Source organism: Hypanus sabinus, chromosome 10 (genome assembly GCF_030144855.1).
Source record: "Hypanus sabinus isolate sHypSab1 chromosome 10, sHypSab1.hap1, whole genome shotgun sequence".
Lineage (NCBI taxonomy): Eukaryota > Metazoa > Chordata > Chondrichthyes > Myliobatiformes > Dasyatidae > Hypanus > Hypanus sabinus.
In genome coordinates this window covers 100,649,966-100,672,132 of record NC_082715.1, presented here as the reverse complement: position 1 = coordinate 100,672,132, position 22,167 = coordinate 100,649,966, and the positions used below count along the sequence as shown (strand labels likewise).

At 41.2% G+C, this 22,167-nt stretch overlaps 1 protein-coding gene across 1 annotated transcript in view; it reads right to left on the bottom strand.

Moving 5' to 3' along the window:
• cfap206 (cilia and flagella associated protein 206) overlaps positions 1-22,167 on the bottom strand; it is a 46,866-nt gene that overhangs the window by 7,839 nt on the left and 16,860 nt on the right. Inside the window, exons 7-11 of the mRNA XM_059982390.1 lie at positions 21,056-21,175; positions 19,839-20,037; positions 14,149-14,289; positions 9,759-9,952; positions 897-1,028 (exon numbers count right to left, since the gene is read on the bottom strand). Coding sequence (XP_059838373.1) covers positions 897-1,028; positions 9,759-9,952; positions 14,149-14,289; positions 19,839-20,037; positions 21,056-21,175 — 786 coding nt within the window. The remainder of the gene's footprint in view (positions 1-896; positions 1,029-9,758; positions 9,953-14,148; positions 14,290-19,838; positions 20,038-21,055; positions 21,176-22,167) is intronic.

Here is a 22,167-nt window from a genome sequence, read left to right as displayed (position 1 = left end):
TGGCCTCCTGTATATCAGTGAGACCCAATGCAGATTGGGAGACTGCTCCATTTGCCAGAAAAAGCAGGATCTCCCAGTGGCCACCCATTTTACTTGCACTTCCCATTCCCATTCTGCTATTGTGATGAGGCCACGTTCAGGTTGGAGGAGCAACACCTTATCTGGGTAGCCTCCAACCTGATGGCATGAACATCGATTTCACGAACTTCCAGTAATACCCCCCACTTCTCCTTCCCCTTCCCTTTCTTCCATGGTCTTCTGTCCTCTCCTATCAGATTCCCCTTTCTCCAGCCTAGTTTCTTTTTCACCAACTTCCAGCTCTTTACTTCATCACTTCTTATCTCCTGGTTTCACCTCTGATCTTGTGGTTCTTCCTCCCCTCCCCCACTTTCTCACTCTAACTTCTCATCTTCTTTTCCAGTCCTGATGAGGGGTCTCGGCCTGAAACAGTGACTGTACTCTTTTCCATAGATGCTGCCTGGCCTGCTGAGTTCCTCCAGCATTTTGTGTGTGTTACTTTCAAACACTTCATGCGTGCATTCTTTGAGGAAACGTGATGTAATATAGAGAGTGTATTGATTTCTTGTTACAGTGAATGCAGTAAAAATGTTTGACCTAATTAGAATTAGTGTATATACAAATGTATTATGAGTATTAAAAAAAGTTTTAAGAAAGGGTATACCCCAGGCCAACCTAAAACAAGTACTCTGACTTAATACCATTTTATCTGGAAATGCATTCTATATATAACAAAATGATATCAACACCTCCTGTGTATGCCAGACGTATCTTTTGTAAATACGATATAGGCAACCCCAGCTTATAGTAACTTGGTTTATGGGTAACCATTTCAAACTCTTAACATACTGTCAGTAATTGAAAGTAAGCAATGTTACCAATTTAATCGCTTTTCTTCTTAACTCCCACTCATTCCATTCATAAGATCTAATGATGTTTGGCTCCAGGATGTGAGTGTCAGTTTGTGTGCAGCTGTCACATTTTGCGATGGGCCTCAAGCATTTCTTTGGCTGGAATTTGAAAGAAAACATGGGTAGAGATGAAAAGTGCTCAAAGTGACACTCTGTGTTTGAGTTGTGAGAGGAAGTTTAACTTGTTTCAGTCTTCAAACTAAAACTACTCCACCCACGGCTCCTGAAATGCCATTTTAAACAAACTCTGTCAAATAAATTACAGTGAAATTTTCCTCTTTTCTCCTTTACTGAACAAATATTCTGCCAGCTCTTCAGTATATAGCTTCAATGGTTAACAGTAATGATATTTTGTGAAGAGTTGAGCACAGGTTCTGTCACCACCAAATCTGAATTTGCAAATGCATGAACATCTTCTGAACATCATCAGATGCTAAAACAGAGTCAGAATCTGAGATATCATTTCGTATGCCTTGAGGCTGTTGATTGCTGCTATTGGCAAACTTTTTTAACATGCCCCTTATAGTCCTACATTGCTTTCCAAAATATATATATATATCTCTAGATAAAGAATAATAACAATGTATTTCCTTCAGCCTCATGATCTCTAAAATTTCCTGGAGCTGCTGGTGCTTTAAAGCTTTCAAGTTTAATGAGTACAGTTTTATGAAAATAATTGTTTGTTCTCATTTACTTTCTCTTTATGATCTCCCATTTATAGAAGAAGCTCTATTCAAAAAGCAGGTGTCTAGGAAAAGAGAAAAAATAGGTCATTCAATCCATTAAATTTATTCCATCATGTTTGTAACTAATTCATATCTTCATTCAATCCAACTGCCTCACCCGCACACCTTTACTGTACATAGTGTTGCCTAGCAAAAAAAAAAGTATTTATGGATTTTTTTTTGCAGAAGACTGTCCCATACATCTACACCCTTTAATAGCCAATAGACAATAGACAGTAGGTGCAGGAGTAGGTCATTCGGCCCTTCTAGCCAGCACCACCATTCACTGTGATCATGGCTGATCATACACAATCAGTACCCCGTTCTTGCCCTTTCCCCATATCCCTTGACCCAGCTATCTATAAGAGCTCTATCTAACTCTCTGTTGAATGCATCCAGAGACTTGGCCTCCACTGCCTTCTGGGGCAGAGCATTCCACATATCCACCACTCTCTGGGTGAAAAAGTTTTTCCGCATCCCTGTTATAAATGGCCTACCCCTTATTCTTAAACTGTGGCCTCTAGTTCTGGACTCACCCATCAGCAGGAACGTGCTTCCTGCCTCCAGTGTGTCCAATCCCTTAATAATCTTATATGTTTCAATCAGATCCCTCTCATCCTTCTAAATTCCAGTGTATACAAGCCCAGTCGCTCCAATCTTTCAACATATGACAGTCCCACCATTCTGGGAACTAACCTTGTGAACCTACGCTGCACTCCCACAATAGCAAGAATGTCCTTCCTCAAATTTGGAGACCGAAACTGCACACAATACTCCAGGTGGGGTCTCACCAGGGCCCTGTACAGCTGTAGAAGCACCTCTTTACTCCTATACTCAATTCCTCTTGTTATAAAAGCCAGCATGCCATTAGCTTTCTTCACTGCCTGCTGTACCTGCATGCTTGCTTTGATTGACTGATGTACAAGAACACCTAGATCTCGTTGTACTTCCCCTTTTCCTAACTTGACTCCAATTAGATAGAAATCTGCCTTCCTGTTCTTGCCACCAAAGTGGATAACCTCACATTTATCCACATTAAACTGCATCTGCCATACATTTGCCCACTCACCAAACCTGTCCAAGTTACCCTGCATTCTCATAACATCCTCCTGACATTTCACACTGCCACCCAGCTTTGTGTCATCAGCAAATTTGCTAATGTTACATTTAATCCTTTCATCTAAATCATTAATGTATATTGTAAACAGCTGCCGTCCCAGCATTGAACCTTAAATAAGGAAGTATTTCCTAACTTTTCTTTTAAATGCAAATACTGATTTGCAAATATAGACAATAGACAATAGGTGCAGAAGTAGACCATTCGGCCCTTTGAGCCTGCACCGCCATTTTGAGATCATGGCTGATCATCTACTATCAATACCCGGTTCCTGCCTTGTCCCCATATCCCTTGATTCCCCTATCCAGAAGATACCTATCTAGCTCCTTCTTGAAAGCATCCAGAGAATTGGCCTCCACTGCCTTCCGAGGCAGTGCATTCCAGACCCCCACAACTCTCTGGGAGAAGAAGTTTTTCTTTAACTCTGTCCTAAATGACCTACCCCTTATTCTCAAACCATGCCCTCTGGTACTGGACTCTCCCAGCATCTGGAATATATTTCCTGCCTCTGTCTTGTCCAATCCCTTAATAATCTTATATGTTGCAATCAGATCCCCTCTCAATCTCCTTAATTCCAGTGTGTACAAGCCCAGTCTCTCTAACCTCTCTGTGTAAGACATCCCAGGAATTAACCTTGTGAATCTACGCTGCACTTCCTCTACAGCCAGGATGCCCTTCCTTAACCCTGGAGACCAAAACTGTACACAATACTCCAGGTGTTGTCTCACCAGGGCTCTGTACAAATGCAAGAGGATTTCCTTGCTCTTGTACTCAATTCCCTTTGTAATAAAGGCCAACATTCCATTAGCCTTCTTCACTGCCTGCTGCACTTGCTCATTCACCTATGTCTCTCAATATGTCTCTCTTTCTCAACATGGTAAATTGTCAAAACAGCAACAAAGATCTTTGAAGGAAATCAATATAACTTCTATCTATAGATGACAGTTCTTGAATCAAAAGTGCTTTGGTAGATATCATTAAAGGTTTGAGCACTTCCTTCATTTACTGAAACCATAAATTGGTTCAATGGGTACTTTCAGATGTAAGTGTCATTAATTTATCTAATCACAAACAAGGGAAAATCTGCAGACACTGGAAATCCTCTTTTCCTAGATACTGCCTGGCCTGCTGTGTTCCTCCAGCATTTTGGGTGTGTTGCATTAATTTGTCTAATACATTTCTGTGCTTCCAGTAGTTAACTTTAGCAAGATCCTAATCTCAATTCAGTATTAACTTCCCAAAAATACATCTGGCCTATTAGGTGAGACAGAAGTTGGTTAACTTGTCCTGTCTACCTTGATGGCTTGAGATTATGTGTGGTCTGGAATCAAAGTCAATGCTAAGGGCATACAGAACATAACGTACATCTCCCCTCTGTACATCAGTTGCCACCACCATTGGTAGCACAGGGATCCTAACAAATAAATCTGGACCATTGGCATATGACTAGCTTAATGAATGGACTGCATTAGCTTTTCCAATTTACAGGCAGTTTCCTAAATGCCATTTTTTGTTTTGAGGAGGACCAGGCAGGGTGGATGGATTTAGTGATGTGCAACTCTGTAGAAGCATTTGCTACCTATTCTTACTATTTCTTCTCTCAAGTGCTTTCACGGATTTGGTTCTATCTCGAATGCATTTTTGTATGTTCTGATGAAGGGTCTCAGTTCAAAACGTTGACTAAAGCATATAGTTCAGGTGCCTTGCCGTTCGGTGTCGGCGATCATGTCTCTCCATCCATCACGGTCCCTGACCCTCCGAATTATAGTTGTTGCCTCCCCTGTTTCTAAGCGTGATGTTAATCCATCTATCACTTTCATTCTCTGCTGCCTCTGCTTCTTTCTCCTTCCAGCTTTCCAGTTGTAACTAAATGTTCTAATGTCGCTCTTTGCATCATGTGTCCAATGAATTTTGATTGTTGTTTTCTGATTTTTTTAATGTAACGTATGTTTTGTTTTTGTTCTCTGTAGAACTTCTCCGTTGGTTTTCCTGTCTGTATATGATATGCATAGCATTCTTCTGAGAACTACATCTCTGCTGCATTCTTTTTTCCATTGCATTTGTGATGGTCCATGACTCGCAGCCATACATCAAAATAGAAAGAATGTAGCAGCTGAGAGGCGGATGTCAATTGCTATTTTCTTGTTTGTTAAGATGTTTCTCATTTCTGTAAATGCTGTTCTTGCCATTGCTATTCTTGCTTTCATGTCTGTTTCGCATTTGTCATCAGATGTTACCCATGATCCAAGGTACTTGAAGTTGTGAACTTGTTTCAGGATTTCATTTCCCAATACGATCCTACAGTTTGGGATATCAGGTTTCTTTGATATTATCATTACTTCAGTTTTCTTTTTGTTTAAAGTTAGGCCAAGTCTTTCACTCCCTGTGTTGATGGTAGATGCTAGTTTCTGTAAATTTACTAGTTCCTAAAGCATATAGAGACATAGAAAACCTACAGCACAATACAGGCCATTTGGCCCACAATGCTGTGCCAAACATGTACTTTAGAAATTACCTAGGGTTACCCATAGCCCTCTATTTTTCTAAGCTCCATATACCTATCTAGGAGTTTCTTAAAAGACCCTGCTGTATCCACCTCCACCACCGTCGCCAGCAGCCCATTCCACACACTCACCACTCTCTGCATAAAAAACTTACCCCTGACATCTCCTCTGTACCTACTTCCAAGCACCTTACAACTGTGCCCTCTCGTATTAGCCATTTCAGCCCTAGGAAAAAGCCTCTGACTATCCACACGATCAATGCCTCTCATCATCTTGTACACCTCTATCAGGTCACCTCTCATCCTCCGTCGCTTCAAGAAGAAAAGGCCAAGTTCACTCAAACCATTCTCATAGGGCATGCTCCCCAATCCAGGCAACATCCTTGTAAATCTCCTCTGCACCCTTTCTATAGTTCCCACATCCTTCCTGTAGTGAGGTGACCAGAACTGAGCACAGTACTCCAAGTGGGGTCTGACCAGGGTCCTATATAGCTGTAACATTACCTCCCGGCTCTTAAACTCAATCCCATGATTGATGAAGGCCAATGCACCTTATGCCTTCTTAACCACAAAGTCAACCTGCGCAGCAGCTTTGAGTATCCTGTGGACTCGACCCTAAGATCCCTCTGATCTTTCACACTGCCAAGAGACTTAGCATTAATACTATATTCTGCCATCATATTTGACCTACCGAACTGAACCACCTCACACTTATCTGGGTTGAACTCCTTCTGCCACTTCTCAGCCCAGTTTTGGATCCTACTGATGTCCCACTGTAACCTTTGACAGCCCTCCACACTATTCACAACACCCCCAACCTTTGTGTTAACAGCAAATTTACTAACCTATCCCTCCACTTCTTCATGCAGGCCATTTATAAAAATCACGAAGAGGAGGGGTCCCAGAACAGATCCCTGAGGCCGACCTCCATGCAGAATATGACCCATCTATAACCACTCTTTGCCTTCTGTGAGCAAGCCAGTTCTGGATCCACAAAGCAATGTCCCCTTGGATCCCATGCCTCCTTACTTCCTTAATAAGCCTTGCATGGGGTACCTTATCAAATGCCTTGCTTGAAATCTATATACACTACATCCATGGTTTTACCTTAATCAATGTGTTTAGTCACATCCTCAAAAAATTAAATCAGGCTTGTAAGGTATAACCTGCCTTTGGACAAAGCCATGCTGATTATAGCTAATCATATTATGCCTTTCCAAATGCTCATGAATTCTGCCTCTCAGGATCTTCTCCATTAACTTACCAGCCACTGAAGTAAGACTCACTGGTCTATAATCTCCACTTCCTTTCTTGAATAAGGCAACAACATCTGCAACCCTCCAATCCTCTGGAACCTCTCCTTTCCCCATTGATGATGCAAAGATCATTGCCAGAGGATCAGCAATCTCCTCCTTCACCCCCCACAGTAGCCTGGCGTATATCTCATCCGGACCAGATGACTTATCTAACTCGATGCTTTCTGAAAGCTCCAGTACATCCTCTTTCTTAATGTCTATAAGCTCAACCTTTTCAGTACCCTGTATGTCATCCCTGCAATCGTGAAGATCCTTTTCTGTAGTGAATAATGAAGCAAGTATTCATTAAGTATCTCCGCTATCTCCTCCGGTTCCATACACACTTTTCCACTGTCACACTTGATTGGTCCTATTCTCTCGCATCTTATCCTCTGGCTCTTCACATGCTTGTAGAATGCCTCGGGGTTTTCTTTAATCCTGCTTGCCAAGGCCTTCTCATGGCCCTTTCTGATTCTCCTAATTTCATTCTTAAGCTCCTTCCTGCTAGCCTTATCATTTTCTAGATCTCTATCATTAACTATTTTTTTGAACCTTTAGTAAGCTTTTCTTCTTCACTAGATTTTCAATAGCCTTTGTACACCACAGTTCCTGTACTATACCATCCTTTCCCTGTCTCACTGGAATGTACCCATGCAAAACGTCACACAAATATCCCCGATCACTTGCTACATTTCTGCCGTATATTTCACTGAGAATATCTGTTCCTAATTTATGCTTCCAAGTTCCTGCCTGATAGATTCATATTTCCCCTTACTCCAACTAAATGCTTTCCTAACTTGCCTGTTCCTATCCCTCTCCAATGCTATGGTAAAGGAGATAGAATTGTGACCACTATCTCCAAAATGCTCACCCACTGACAGACCTGACACCTGACCAGGTTCATTTCCCAATACCAGATTGAGTACAGCCTCTCCTCTTGTAGGCTTATGTACATATTGCGCCAGGAAACCTTCCTGAACACACCTAACAAATTCCACCCTATCTAAACCCTTCACTCTAGGAAGATGCCAATCAATATTGTGGAAATTAAATTCTCCCACCACAACGACCCTGTTATTATTACACCTTTCTAGAATCTGTCTCCCTATCTGCTCTTCAATGTCTGTTACTATTGCGTGGTCTATGAAAAAACAACCAGTAGGGTTACTGACCCTTTGCTGCTCCTAACTTCCCCCCACAGAGACTCAGTAGGCAATCCCTCCATGACTTCCTCCTTTTCTGCAGCCATGACACTATCTCTGCTCAGCAGTGCCATGCCCCCACCTCTTTTGCTTCCCTCCCTGTCCTTTCTGAAGCCTTGCACTCTAAGTATCCATCCTGTTTACTCTTTTCCACAGATGCTGCCTGGTCTGCCGAGTTCCTCCAGCATTTTGTGTGTGTTGCTTAGATTTCCAGCATCTACAGATTTTCTTGTCTCTTTTACTTTTCGTGTTTGTGCATGTGATTGTCATTTGCCAGGAATCTGTTTCTAAAATATTAGATAATTGATCTAAAATTAGAAGTTGTATGAACCTGGCAAGGTAGAGATCAAAAATGTCTTAACAGAACTTATCTGAGAACTTAAAATTGGAATAGTATGAACATTTGCACGTAAGCCAACTCTGAAGTCTACATTTTGTTTGAATCTCACCATTTTTGTCAGAATGCTCATTGTCTTATGATTTCATTTCTGACAAAGCTAATATCTTTCTTTTACTACAATAGGGTAATGTAGTGGTGGAAGTGTATATAATTCACAATCAGCGACAACTGACATTGAGTTGGGGTTTCACTTTAAGAGACCATACCACCAGATGGCCAGAGATTGTCCCCCTAGCATCAATAATGGCACAGACATGGCTTGCGCATTCATCAACACCTGGGTTGCTCAGTTTGGCACCCCATCTGATATTTCCTCTGATTCATTTCCTCAATTCATTTCAGACCTCTGGGCTGTGATGGCCCAGAACCTTGGTGTTAGGCTACATCACACCACAGCGTATCACTTGCAGTCCAATGGCCTATGCGAGTGGTTTCATTGCTACTTAAAGGCTGCTCTGAGGGCTTTCCTGAGTGATGAGTGTTGGCACGATCGTCTCCCATGGGTCCTGCTTCAAAACAGGACGTGCAGCCGAGCGTGGCAGTTGGTATAAGGTCAGTCAGCATGAGTGCTAGGTGATTTCATTCCCGACACCACAACCTCCTGATCGGCCTCTCCTCTGAAAACTCAACTCCTTTTCACCTATTCCTACCTGCCATATGGCATACAGCACTCTTGGATTTCTGTTGGCCTACATTCTGGCCCGTTAGTTTTCTTCCACCATGACCCACAACAGCATCCCCTTAGGCTCCCTTACGATGGCTTGTTTCACATTTTGGAACAGGGAGAAAAGATTTTATCATAGAGAAGAGGGGTAAACTTGAGCGTATTTCAGTAGATTGCCATAAACTGACCCACCAAGACTTTGAGGATTCCACAGCATTCACCTGCCGACATGACATGATCACAAGCATGTCAACGCTCCTCTGGATGAGCCAGAGGCACCTGCTGTTCCTCCACCCTTGGAACATAGGGCCCAGGCTGAGAGGCTCATCCGAGCTCCTGACAGGCTCACAGTGCTGGTTTTAGTGAATTCTGGGGTGGGGTGGGGGGGGGGGGAAGCCTATGTTAGGTAACATAATTGGGGGAAATGTACATATTCACAACCGTCAACATTGAGTTGGGGTTTCACTTTAAGAGTCTGATCTAAGTAATGATGTAATTATGGAAAGTGTGCTCTGAGTTCCGTTTGTTTGGTGTTTAATAAATGAGTTGCTATGGCCTTTCTGAAACATAAAACAATTGTGTCGTTTGATTTGAGAAAGCCTATATTACATTGAAATGTGGAAATTAGAATGGAGATGTTGAAACAACACACAAATAAGTGCTGGCGAAACTCAGCAGGTCAGGTAGCATCTATGGAAAAGAGTGCAGTCGATGTTTCGGGCTGAGAATCTTTGTGTAGATGCTGCCTGGCCTGCTGAGTTCCTTCATCATTTTGGGTGTGGTGCTTGGATTCCCAGCACTTGCAAACTTTTGTTTGTGAATAAAAAACATTCAAATGCTTAGTCCTGCAGCAAATGCAAATAATATCATTTCCTTCCACTTTCTTTGTGCTTACAGGGAAGTGATATTTCTGGGTGTTTTACCTGCCCATAGGTAGCAACTGAGGAAAACTGCTGGTGGAGCTCCAGCAGCTGAATGAGCTCTGGGGACTGTTTGGCTTCCTCTGCTGCCTTAGTGATGTAATAGTCAGGCTTCTGAGCAAAAGCAACAGCAGCTTCCTTTGAGGAGAAGGTGTAATATTTTTCTTGATATTTAAGAATTCCAATATTGGGGTTGCCTGAACACAAAAGAAACAAAATAACAGATTAATTAATGTCATTTCCACAACTAAATTGTCATGTTTCTGCTGTGATGTAATTCTAACAGCTTTATGTCTGGTCAGTTTTTTCAATTTACTCTGATGTGGCTGGCGAGGCTAAAATTTACTATCTATCTGTACCTATTGCCTGAAGCTACTGAGATGTTGGACTATTTAAGAATTAACTGTACTGTATGTCTGGAGTCAGAGGATATCCAGAGGGTGAGAATAGCAGAATTCCTTCCCTGAATGACATAGTAAATTGGATGGGTTTGTATGCACTCTGAGCTGGATAAAAATGGTGTCGTTTACAGAAAGCAGAAGACCACAAAGAGTGAAAATAAGTCTTGGAAATTTTCAGATTTAACTTCCATCTGACAAACTCCACAGTGTAATTCAAATCATTGATGTAGATGATAAACAGCAACGGACCCAGCAATATCCCCTGCACACTCCACTAGTCACAGGCCTCCAGTCAGAGAGGCAACCATCCACTACCCAGTCTCTGGCTTCTCCCACAAAGACAGTGTCTAATCCAATTTACTGCCTCATCTTGAATGCCAAGCAACACAACCTTCTTGACCAACCATTCATGTGGGACCTTGTCAAGTGCCTTACTAAAGTCTATGTAGACAACATCCACTACCTTGTCTTCATCAAATTTCTTGGTAACTTCCTTGAAAAGCTCTATAAGATTGGTTGGACATAATGTACCCCTCACTAAGCCATGCTGACTACCCTTAATCAGTCCGTCTATCCAAATGCTTATATAACCAGTCTGTCAGTACACCTTCTAATAATGTTCCTACTACTGATTTCAGGCTCACCGGCCCATCATTTCCTAGTTTAGTTTTAGCGCCTTTCTTGAACAATGAACAACATTGGCTATCCTCCAATCCTCTGGTATCTCACTTGTTGCTAAGGATTATTTAAATATCTCTGCTAGGGTCATATCATTTTCTGCACTTGCCTCCTACAGGGTCTGAGGGAACACTTTGCCTGGCTCTGGGGATTTATCAACCCTAACTTGCCTCAGGACAGCAAACACCTCCTTCTCTGTAATCTGTATAGGGTCCATGAAGTCCATGCTTCTTTGCCTCTCTATATCTGTTTCCTGAGTAAATACCGATGCAAAGTTATTTAAGATCACCGCCGTCTCTTTGGGCTCCACACATAGATTACCATTCTGATTTTCCAGAGGAGCAATTCTGCCCTTTGCAATCATTTTGCTCTTAACATATGTGTAGAATCCCTTAAGATTCTCCTTAACTTAGTCTGCTATGGTAAGCTCATGCCTTCTTTTAACCCTCTTAATTCTTTCTTAAGAGTTTTCTTGCATTTCTTATACTCCAGAAACATCCTATTTGTTCCTACCAGCCTATATTTGCTATGCATCTCCTTTTTTATTCCTCGAAAAGGAGAGAGGCAGAAGAAAGGAAACTTAGGGCAGTTAATCTGACCTCCGTGGCTCAGAAGGTTCTTAGAAGAATTAACAAGCAAAGGAGAATCAGCTGATGTTGTGTACTTGGATTTTCAAAAGGTCTTTGGCAAGGTGCCACACATGAGGCTATGAACCCATGGTATTACAGGAAGGATTGTAGCATTGAAGCAGCTGTGGCTGATTGGCAGAAGGCAAAGAGTAGGAATAAAGTGAGCCTTTTCTTGTTGACTGCTGGTGACTAGTGGTGTTCCACGGGGATCTTTATTGGGCCCAATTCTTTTTATGTTACATGTCAATGATTTGGATCATGGAATTGATGACTTTGTTGCAAAGATAGGTGGAGGGGCAGGTAGTTTAGAGGAAGTAGTGAAGCTACAGAAGGACTTGGGTAGATTAGGAGAAAGAGCAAAGAAGTAGGAGATGGAATACAGTGTCAGGAAGTGTCTGGTCACACACTTTGATAGAAGAAATAGAAGGGTTGACTTTTTTCTAAATGGAGATAAAATACAGAAAACCGAGGTGCAAAGGGACTTGGGAGACCTTGTGCAAGATTCCCTAAAGGTTAATTTGCAGATTGAATCCTTGGTGGGGAAGGCAAATGCAACGTTAGCATTCATATCAAGAGAATTAGAATATAAAAGCAAGAATGTAATGTTGAGCGTTTATAAAGCACCGGTGAGGCCTCACTTGGAGTATTGTGAGCACAATCTTAGAACGGAGGCGCTGAAACTGGAGAGATTTCAAAGGAGTGGCACAAAAATGATTCCAGGATTGAGTAGCTTGTCACATGAAGAGCATTTGATCGCTCTGGGCCTGTATTCACTGAAATTCAGAAGAATGAGGGCTGACTTCATTGAAACCTATCAAATGGTTTTGATAGAAAAGATGCTTCCTATGGTGAAAGAGTCTAAGACCAGACGACACAGTCTCAGAATAGAGGGTTATCCTTTTAGAACAGAGATGAGCAGTTATTTCTTTAGTTAGGGAATATCTGTGGAATTTGTTGCCACAGGCTGCTATGGAGGCTGATTCCTATGAGCTTAGAGTGTGGATCAGTACTCGGAGCTATGATGTTGTGGCTATTACAGAGTCTTGGATGGATCAGGGGCAGGAATAGGACTAATCAAGTGTGACAGTGGAAAAGTGTGTATGGAACCAGAGGAGATGACAGAGGTACTTAGTGAATATTTTGCTTCAGTATTCACTATGGAAAAGCATCTTGGTGATTGTAGGGATGATTTACAGTGAATTGAAAAGCTTGAGCACATACACATTAAGAAAGAGGATATGCTGGAGCTTTTGGAAAGCATCAAGTTGGTTAAGTCGCTGGGACCAGACGAAATGTACCCCAGGCTACTGTGGGAGGTGAGGAAGGAGGTTGCTGAGCCTCTGGCAATGATCTTTGCATCATCAATGGGGATGGGAGAGGTTCTGGAGACCTATCCAACGTTGAATAAATGTGAGGTGGTTCATCTTGTTAGGTCAAATATGATGGCAGAATAATGGTAAGACTCTTGGCAGTGTGGAAGATCACTACAGGAAGGATGTAGAAACTATAGAAAGGGTGCAGGGGAGTTTTACAAGGATGTTGCCTGGATTGGGGAGCATGCCTTATGAAAATAAGTTGCGTGAACTTGGCCTTTGCTCCTTGGAGCAATGGAGGATGTGAAGTGACCTGATAGAGGTGTATAAGATGATGAGAGACACTGATTGTATGGATAGTCCTAGGCTTTTTCCCAGGGCTGAAACGACTAACGCGAGAGGGCACAGTTTTAAGGTGCTTTGAAGTAGGTACAGAGGAGATGTCAGGGGTAAGTTTTTTATGCGGAGGGTGGTGTGTGCATGAAATGGGCTGCCGGCAACCATGGTGGGGTCTTCTAAGAGACTCCTGGATAGGTACATGGAGCTTAGAAAAATAGAGGGCTATGGGTAACCCTAAGTAATTTCTAAAGTAAGTACATGTTTGGCACAGCATTGTGGGCCGAAGGGCCTGTATTGTGCTGTAGATTTTCTATGTTTCTATATATAAGGCAGAGGTTGATAGATTCTTGATTGTTCAGGTCATGAAGGGATATAGCGAGAAGGCAGGAGATTGGGGCTGAGAGGAAAATTGGATCAGCCGTGATGAAATGGTGAGCAGATTCAAAGGGCTAAATGGCCTAATTCTGCTCCTATATCATATGGTCTTATGAGTTTCTAGATAATCAACTTTTTCACCTTCATAATGGTATATTGTTGTTCCCTTCCCCGAGCTTCCCAGCTTTCATGATCTTCCTCCAGAATTGGAGAGAGCCAAGAAATTTTAAGGAAGTAGCTTAATTAATACACTCGCACGTGTCAAAGGTTATGGGTTATACAGATTTCAGAATCAGAATTACATTCTGGTTTATTATCATGGTTTTGCATAACGCATTCTTCTTGGTACTATATAAGGAAATGCAGGGCAAAATTGAATCGCACAGTATTGAAGACAAAATACTGATGTAGTTAAGAGATCGATTCAGCAGCTTAAAAAAACATAGATGCAGGAGTAGACTGTTCACGGCCTTGCGCCTGCTCCACCATTCAATAATACTTCTTTTTCTCTCAATTTCAGTTTCTTATTCTTATCAGACTGTTTTGATTACTAAGAAAGATTACTGAAACCAGGCTCGCATTCCCTGCAAAACAAAATGAAGGTGGTTTGATTTAAGTAAATAGATTCTACTGAAAAAAGAGCTTTCTGCATGTGTACCTCTGAGAAGGAGTCCATGTCTTGCACTAAGTGTGTATGCACAGAATCCTCGATACTGGGTGCTCAGTTGGTGATAAAGGTGTGCACCTTCTGGAAAGAACCACTCACAATTCTTGAGCTCTGCTGGAATTACTTTTTGTTCTGTAAAGCAAAACAATTGGCATTGGTCAGAGCAACAGATACAAAATGCTGGAGGAATTTAGCAGGTCAGGCAGTATCTATGATTATGAATAAATAGTCAACATTTCAGGTTGAGACCCTTCTTCAGGACTGGAAAGAAACGGGGAAGTTGCCAGAATAAAAAAAAACATAGGGTGAAGGGAAGGAGGAAAGTAAGAAGGTGATAGGTGAAGCCATGAGATTAGGAAAGGTAAAGGGCTGGAGAAGAAGGAATTTCATGGTGAATGATGGGAGAAAGGGATTAAGGAGGGGTAAAGGGGTGAAGATGCCAAGCAGGTGAGGAGAGGAAGTATGAGGTCAGAATGGGGAATAGAAGATGAGGGAAGGAGAAGAGAACAAAAACATTTCCAGAAAGACAAATCAATGTTCATGCCATCAGGTTGAAGGCTGCCTAGAGGGAATACGAGGTGCCACTACTCCATCCTGAGAGTTGTCTCATCGCGGAAAGAGAGGAGGCCATGGACTGACTTGTCAAAATGGGATTAGAGATAGGAATTCAAATGGTTGGCTATCAGGAAACTGTTTTGGTGAATGGAGCTGAGGTGCTGGACAGAGCGATTCCAAGTTATGCTCTTTTGCCTTAAAAACTTTTGATATCTGTTTTTATATTTTGCACTAATTTACTTTTATACTCTATCTTCCCTTTCCTTATTTCTTGTTTAGTTGTTCTCTGTTGCTTTTTAAAGTTTTCCCAATCCTCCAGTCTCCCACTACTCTTAGCAACTTTGTACACATGAGCTTTTAATTTGATACTATCTTTTATTTCCTTAGTTATCCAAGGCTGGTTCTCCCCACACTTACTGTCCTTACTTTTGACTGGAATATACTTTTGTTGAGCACTGTGGAAAATCTCTTTGAAAGTATTTCACTGTTCCTCAGCCGTCCAACCAAATAGCCTGTGCTCCCAATCCACATTAGCCAGTTCCTTCCTCTTCCTGTTGTAGTCTCCCTTGTTCAAATATAATACAGTAGATCTAACTATTTCATCCTCCATCTGAATGCAAAATTCAATCATACTATGATCACTCTTTCCAAGAGGATCCCTGATGCAAGATCGTTAATCTTATCTGTCTCGTTGCACAGGACTAGTTCTAAGATCATATTTTCCCTTGTAGGTTCACTAACATGCTGCTCAACAAAGCCATCACGGATGCATTCTGTGAAGTCCTCCTCAAGATTTCCTTGACCAACTTGATTCACCCAATCTACATGGAAGTTAAAATCCCCCATGACAACTGCCGTTCCATTCTTACAAGCCTCAGTTATTTCTTGGTTAATCGCCTCTGCCACTGCAATATTTTTATTAGGTGGCCTATAGACAAGACCCACCAGTGATTTTTTTCCCCTTACCATTCTTAATCCTTACCCAGATGGACTCAACATTCTGCTCTGTAGATCTTATATGGTCTCTCAGAATCATCATGATGTCATCCTTAATCAAGAGCACCACCCCACCTCTTCTGCCTTGCTGCCTATCTTTCCATATTACCTGATACCCTTGGATATTAAATTCCCAGTCATCTCCATCTTGCAATCAGGTTTCTGTAATGGCCACTGAATTATATGCCTTGGTACTGATCTGTGCCACAAGTTCACTAACCTTGTTTCTAATACTACAGGCATTTAGATAAAGTGCCCTTATACTCATTGTCCTTTTAGAATCTAGTGACCTATGTGATTTTTGCTTTTCACTTTTATGCACTCTACTCTTACTTTTTTCTTCACCAACTCTAGCTTTGGTCTCTGCATCATTTCCCTCTTCTTTTCTGTGTGGGTTCCCCTCCCTCTGCCATATTAGTTTAAAACCTCCCCAACAGCGCTAACAAACAGTCTCCCTAGGACATTGATCCCAGCCCTACCCAGATGTAAAGAGATTGACTGCGCCTACCTGAAGGTTTTTTAACCAGATTCCACTCAATGACCAAACAACTTTTCCTTTTTCCTTCTTTTATTTTTTACAAGTGCAGCAGTTTGATAGTTCTGTTAGTTCCATCAGTCATTAGTCATTAGTCTGGACTAATGTCTTATAAAGCCCCAGCCTTACACCTATGTTTTTACAATATATTCTAGTCATCTGGAAATGAATGTTAGCATTGCATTTGCCTTCCTTACTACTAACTCAACTTGCAACTTAACTTTTAGGGAATCCTCCACTAGGACTTGCAAATCCCTTTGCACCTCTGAATTTGAATTCTCTCCCCATTTAGAAAATAGTCTATGCCTTTATTCTTTCTCCAAAGTGCATGTCCATATAATTTCCTACACTGTATTACAGCTGCTAGTTATTTGGCTTTTCTCCTAATCTGTCTAAGTCATTCTGCAGACTCCCTGCTTCAACACTGTCTAATCTTCCACCTATCTTTGTTTCACCCACAATCTTGGCCACAAAGCCATAAATTCTATCATTCAGATCATTAATATATAATGTGAAAAGTAATGGGCCCAACACTGACTCCTGAGGAACACTACTAGTAACTGCCAGTCATCCAGCCCCTTTTATTCCCACTTTCTGCTTTCTCCCGGTTGGCCAATCTTCTCTTCATGCTAGTATCTTTCCTGTAATACCATGTGCTCTCATCCTGTTTAGCAGCCTCATTGTGTGGGAGATACAGAAAATGGTAATATCTTAGTTCAATAAACTTTTGTCTAATGAAAGATTATTGGTAGAACATACAGTATTTACCCTGATCTCTCTTCACAGTTATGCCTGACCACTGAGGAGCTCCTCTTATAGATCTTGGGTCAAATTTTCTCATCCCTACTTACCACCGCGGCTGCTAAATCATACAGCACAGAAAAATGACCACCAGCTCACAATTTTTCCCACCCACACTCAACCCAATTGCTTACGTTAGAGCTGTATCCTTTTATTCCTTGCCTATTCGAGCTGATAGAATTTACTGTATATTCAGTATCTCTAAATAAATAAATAAAAGGATTTTGTACAAAGGCAGAGACAAAGGCTGTCCTGGTGACCCAATTGCCTTCAATGCCAAGCAGGAGAGGCAAATGAACAGTACATAGTTAATTATAGCTGATATGTCTGGTGACCAGTTCTGGCTGTTTTTCTGAAATTGTTAGAATCACATTGATTCCTAAAGGTATCTCAAGGTAGTATATGCTGACATATACGTATTTTGATAATAAATTTCCTTTGAACTTTGAACAAGACAAACAAAAGAAACAAAGAACATCATCTAATTGTCTGTCCAGCCAATTCTGATGCAAGATCTTCCGCCTGTAACATTAACTCTCTTCACCGATGCTGTCTCCCTGCTAAGTATTGCCAGCAATCTCTGTTTATATTTCAGATTTATTTTATTTTTCAATCTATTGATTTGCTTTAAAAGGATAAAATTGTTACCTTATTTATAAAATAATTTTGAAAATATATACTGCAAAGGAAGGAGCAGCTCTTCTTTCAGAAAGGTGATGTGTTTGCTATGTTAGTTTGGGAATTTATGATGTTTACCCTGGCTAACCACATCAAGCTCACTGAGTCATGACTCTGTAAGTAAGGATGTCAACAGGTTTAGCAAGGAAGTACAAGTTTTTGTGGTCAGATCCAGATTCCTATTAGTTACAGTCAACTTGGCTTCTAGTTCTTTTATTTTTTTACCTGAACTTACCTCCACTCTACCCAGCTATGTTTGTTCCCAATCCCTAAGATCGTACATAATATACCAAATTTTGCATGCTGCAATACAGGAACACAAGACAATAGGAGACAACTGTCCTTGACCTTTAAGTCTGCTTCATGTTTCAATATGATCATGGCTTTTCTAACACAGACTGTAACACCTGCATTGTGCCAGATTCACATACTGTAACCTTCAATTCAAAAACTTATCTATCTCCACTACTAAATACCAAGTCTCTGGGCAGTGAATTCCAGAGACTCACTGCCCTCAGTGGGATCAAAGTCTTATATGCCCCCATTTTAAGAGACCAGCCCTTTTCTTGTAGTTATGTACCCTTTACAAGATATGCTTATGTGAAAACATCTTAATGTCTCTCTTATCAATGCCCTATTATGCTCTTATATGTCTTAGTAAGTTCTTTCCTCAAACTCCTAAACTCACATAATACAAACCCAACCTGTTGAACCTGTTGATGGGACAATCCTCTCTTTCTGGCATTTAATGTAATTCATCTTCTTTTACTGCTTATTTCTCATCTTAAAGGTCTCTTCATGCAAGCAAACAATAAATGAGCTTATGGTTATTAATATATTTATGATGGCAATTAAAAGAGTACTGTGGATAGAAGAGTGAAATTGTATTTTTTAAAATCACACATTAAGATTATGATAAAATCAAATATATGGTAAGACCAAGGCTAAAAACTGGTTTGATAAAAAGCTAAAAGAACAAAGAAGGATTTACAATCATTGAGGAAAAAGATTATTCATATTGACAATGTCATCTTTTGATGCTGCAGCCACTAAGGATGCAGAAAAATTATTTTAAACGGAGACTAATAATGGAAAATGAAGCCAAATGGTTCAGCTTCCTGACTTGAATGACTGAATGAATTTCCCATCAAAGGCAGTGAAGAGGGGTGTGGTGTATATCTGTTCCACCGAGTCTGCTTCTCATTGACCTGATTCAGCTCTAATTATTCCCAAGAGTGTTATCATGGAAACAGGCCTTAGTGGTGCATGCCAACCACAGCATCTTCCCTGCCAGTCCCAGTGATGCTCACTTGGCCCATAACCCTGCATGCCTTTCCTCTCCATGTTCCTATCTAAATGCCTCTTAAAGGTTGCAGTTTTACCCACATTGACCACATTCTCTGGCAGCTCATTCCAAGTACTCACTTACTTTTGTGTAAGTTAGTTACCTCTCAGGTCTCTTTCAAACATCTCCCCTCTTATCTGAGCACTCTTATAACCATATAACAATTACATCACGAAACAGGCCATCTCGGCCCTTCTAGTCTGTGCCAAATGCTTACTCTCACCTAGTCCCACTGGCCCGCACTCAGCCAATAACCCTCCATTCCTTTCCTATCCATATACCTATTGAATTTTACTTTAAATGACAATATCGAACCTAAAACTCTTGTTTTGGACTCCCCAACCCTAGGGAAAAGACACTTTATCCATTCCCCTCAAGATTTTATCGACTGCTTATTTTCCCGCACTCTAAGGAATATAGATCTAGTATGGCCAATGTCCCCTTATAACACAGACCCTCGAGTCCAGGTAGTCCTCATAAATCCCTTCTGCACCCACTCCAGCTTGACAATGTCTCTCCTATAATGAGGTGAGCAAAACTCTAAACTTGAGTCATAGATTGTAGTAATAGGGATATTGCAACAGATTCCTGTTCACAATTCTCAAAATTGTTTTCAGGAAAAGAACATAAAATAGTCTTTGAATCTGTCTTGCTGGACAGCTCCCTGACTCTTGTGTTAAAGTTCCAACTACTCTTTCCTGCTCCAAAGCAGCAGTTCAAGAGTGCAAAATCCATGAAAGTGATAAAATTCTTGCCCCTTTTTGAACACACCTGATACCTCACTTAGTCTCTCTTCATCCGTTTTCACTTCCACTCCTTCCAGCAAGGGCTGGATGACAGCATCTGGAAACAGTTGTGAGTGAGTTCCCAAGTACGGATCTAAGTTGGTTACCAAATTGCTGAAGACGCTGAGCAGCACCATCTCATCTTGGAAAGAGCTCCACAGGTTGGAGAGCCTAATAAAATGAGGCTGCCAAAATAAACATAAAGTAACATACAGAATGGATGATATGTTAGCACAGTTAGGTTACTGGACAGAGGCCAGAATTACTGATCCCCAGGCAAGACGTTGAATTGCACAATGATAACTGAGGAAATTAAAATAAAGTAACTAATAACATCTAGAATTAAATAAAATGTTTCAGTTACTGGAAGTAGGATCATTATAAAAACACATCTAGTTCATTGCTGTCCCCCAAGCAAAATGAATCAGCTGTCATTACCTGGACAGCCTTACATGTGACTCCAGATTGATAGCAATGTTACTGCCCCTAAACACCTGACTCTGAGGCAATTAGAGATGGATAATAAATCATGATCCAGCCTGTGATCCCTCATCTCACTAACAAAGACAATGCATTAAAGAGAAATTAAAATGCTCACATTACATTATTTATATTTAAGTGGTTCTTTATGAAGGCCACGGCAATAATTAAACTGCAGCTTGTGCCTCAGGAGCTATGAATTTTGCAGTAATGGGCTCATACGCATAACAGTTGTTAGTTTTCTGCAGTACTGTATCGCTTCTGCATGCCTCCTCCAGTCCCAATGATTTCCAGACCAAACTCATAATTAATATTTTTAAAATATTATTTGCCTATGGGCACCTGACTCCTGGTTGTCCATTGGGAAAGAAGTTATTAACTTGTTCCCCCAAACATCTTCCCAGCCTCCAATTCTTCACTAGTAAATTTGTTCATTCAAGAAGCCTCAGAATCTTTGTCATCACAGAGTCACATAGTATGGAAAAGCTATTTTCGTTCATCATATTCATACTTACCAGCGGGCACTAACTGTATTAATCTCATTTCAGATGGCTCATGAGAAGCCATGGCTCATGAGGAATGAGAAGGATAAATGGAGCCATTTTTCTCAATTTCAAATGGCAGCAAAGAAATGACACACTCTTCAAGAAAGATAGGGACGCAGGTTACAAAGTTCTATTAGATTTGAAACAGAAGGCCTAACCTCTTGAGGGCAATACCTACATATACTTGTGCAGTGGGTACCGCTGCCTTTGACTTAACCACAGCGTTCAACTCTTCCATCTGCTTGCTGAATTGTTGCTGTCGCATTTCAACCTGTTTAGCACATGTGACGATTTCATTCTGCGTAAGAAAGAATAAAAACATATGATGTTAAAAAAGGCAAGCAATATCTTCTAAGTGGTAACCAAAGTGGTGGGAGGGGGCGTAGGTGTGTGTACAAGAGTGATGGAAGTTGGAATTCCAACTCCACTTTGTAAACATGCAATGGTAGAGATGGCGGGGTTGAAGCAAATCTGCAAAGAAAGATAATCTGTTAGTAAACACACCAACCTGCCAGCTTCCATGCTTACTTTAGGTACATCACACCTTCAGGTGAACCTGGTTAATAATTTATTAACCACAACATTTGTGGATGGATGTCTGGGACTTAACTCAGATTCCCCAAACTTCCTGGTACTCACCAATGAAATCAAGGCAAAAGTGATGATCTGATTTCATGACTGACTCTGTGAATGGGTCTGTTCACTAAGGTTGTGCAGGGATGTTTTTGGCAAACTTTGGAGGAAATTTCACTCCTTGAATGATTGGTGGTGCAGCATCAGCAGTAACATTTTCGAAAAGAAACTGTAGCGAAATAAAATTGCAGGGCTAGCACAAGGGAGCTAAGCCATAATGGCAATCTAGAATATAGAACATAGAATAGTACAGCACAGTACAGGCCCTTCAGCCCACAATGTTGTGTCGACACTTAAACCCTGCCTCCCATATAACCCCCCCACCTTAAATTCCTCCATATATCTGACTAGTAGTATCTTAAACTTCACTGGCGTATCGGCCTCCACCACTGACTCAGGCAGTGCATTCCATGCACCAACCACTCTCTGAGTGAAAAATCTTCCTCTAATATCCCCCTTGAACTTCCCTCCCCTTACCTTAAAGCCATGTCCTGTTGTACTGAGCAGTGGTGCCCTGGGGAAGAGGTGCTGGCTTTCCACTCTGTCTATTCCTCTCAATATCTTGTACACTTCTATCATGTCTCCTCTCATCCTCCTTCTCTCCAAAGAGTAAAGCCCTAGCTCGCTTAATCTCTGATCAAATTTAAATCAAATCTC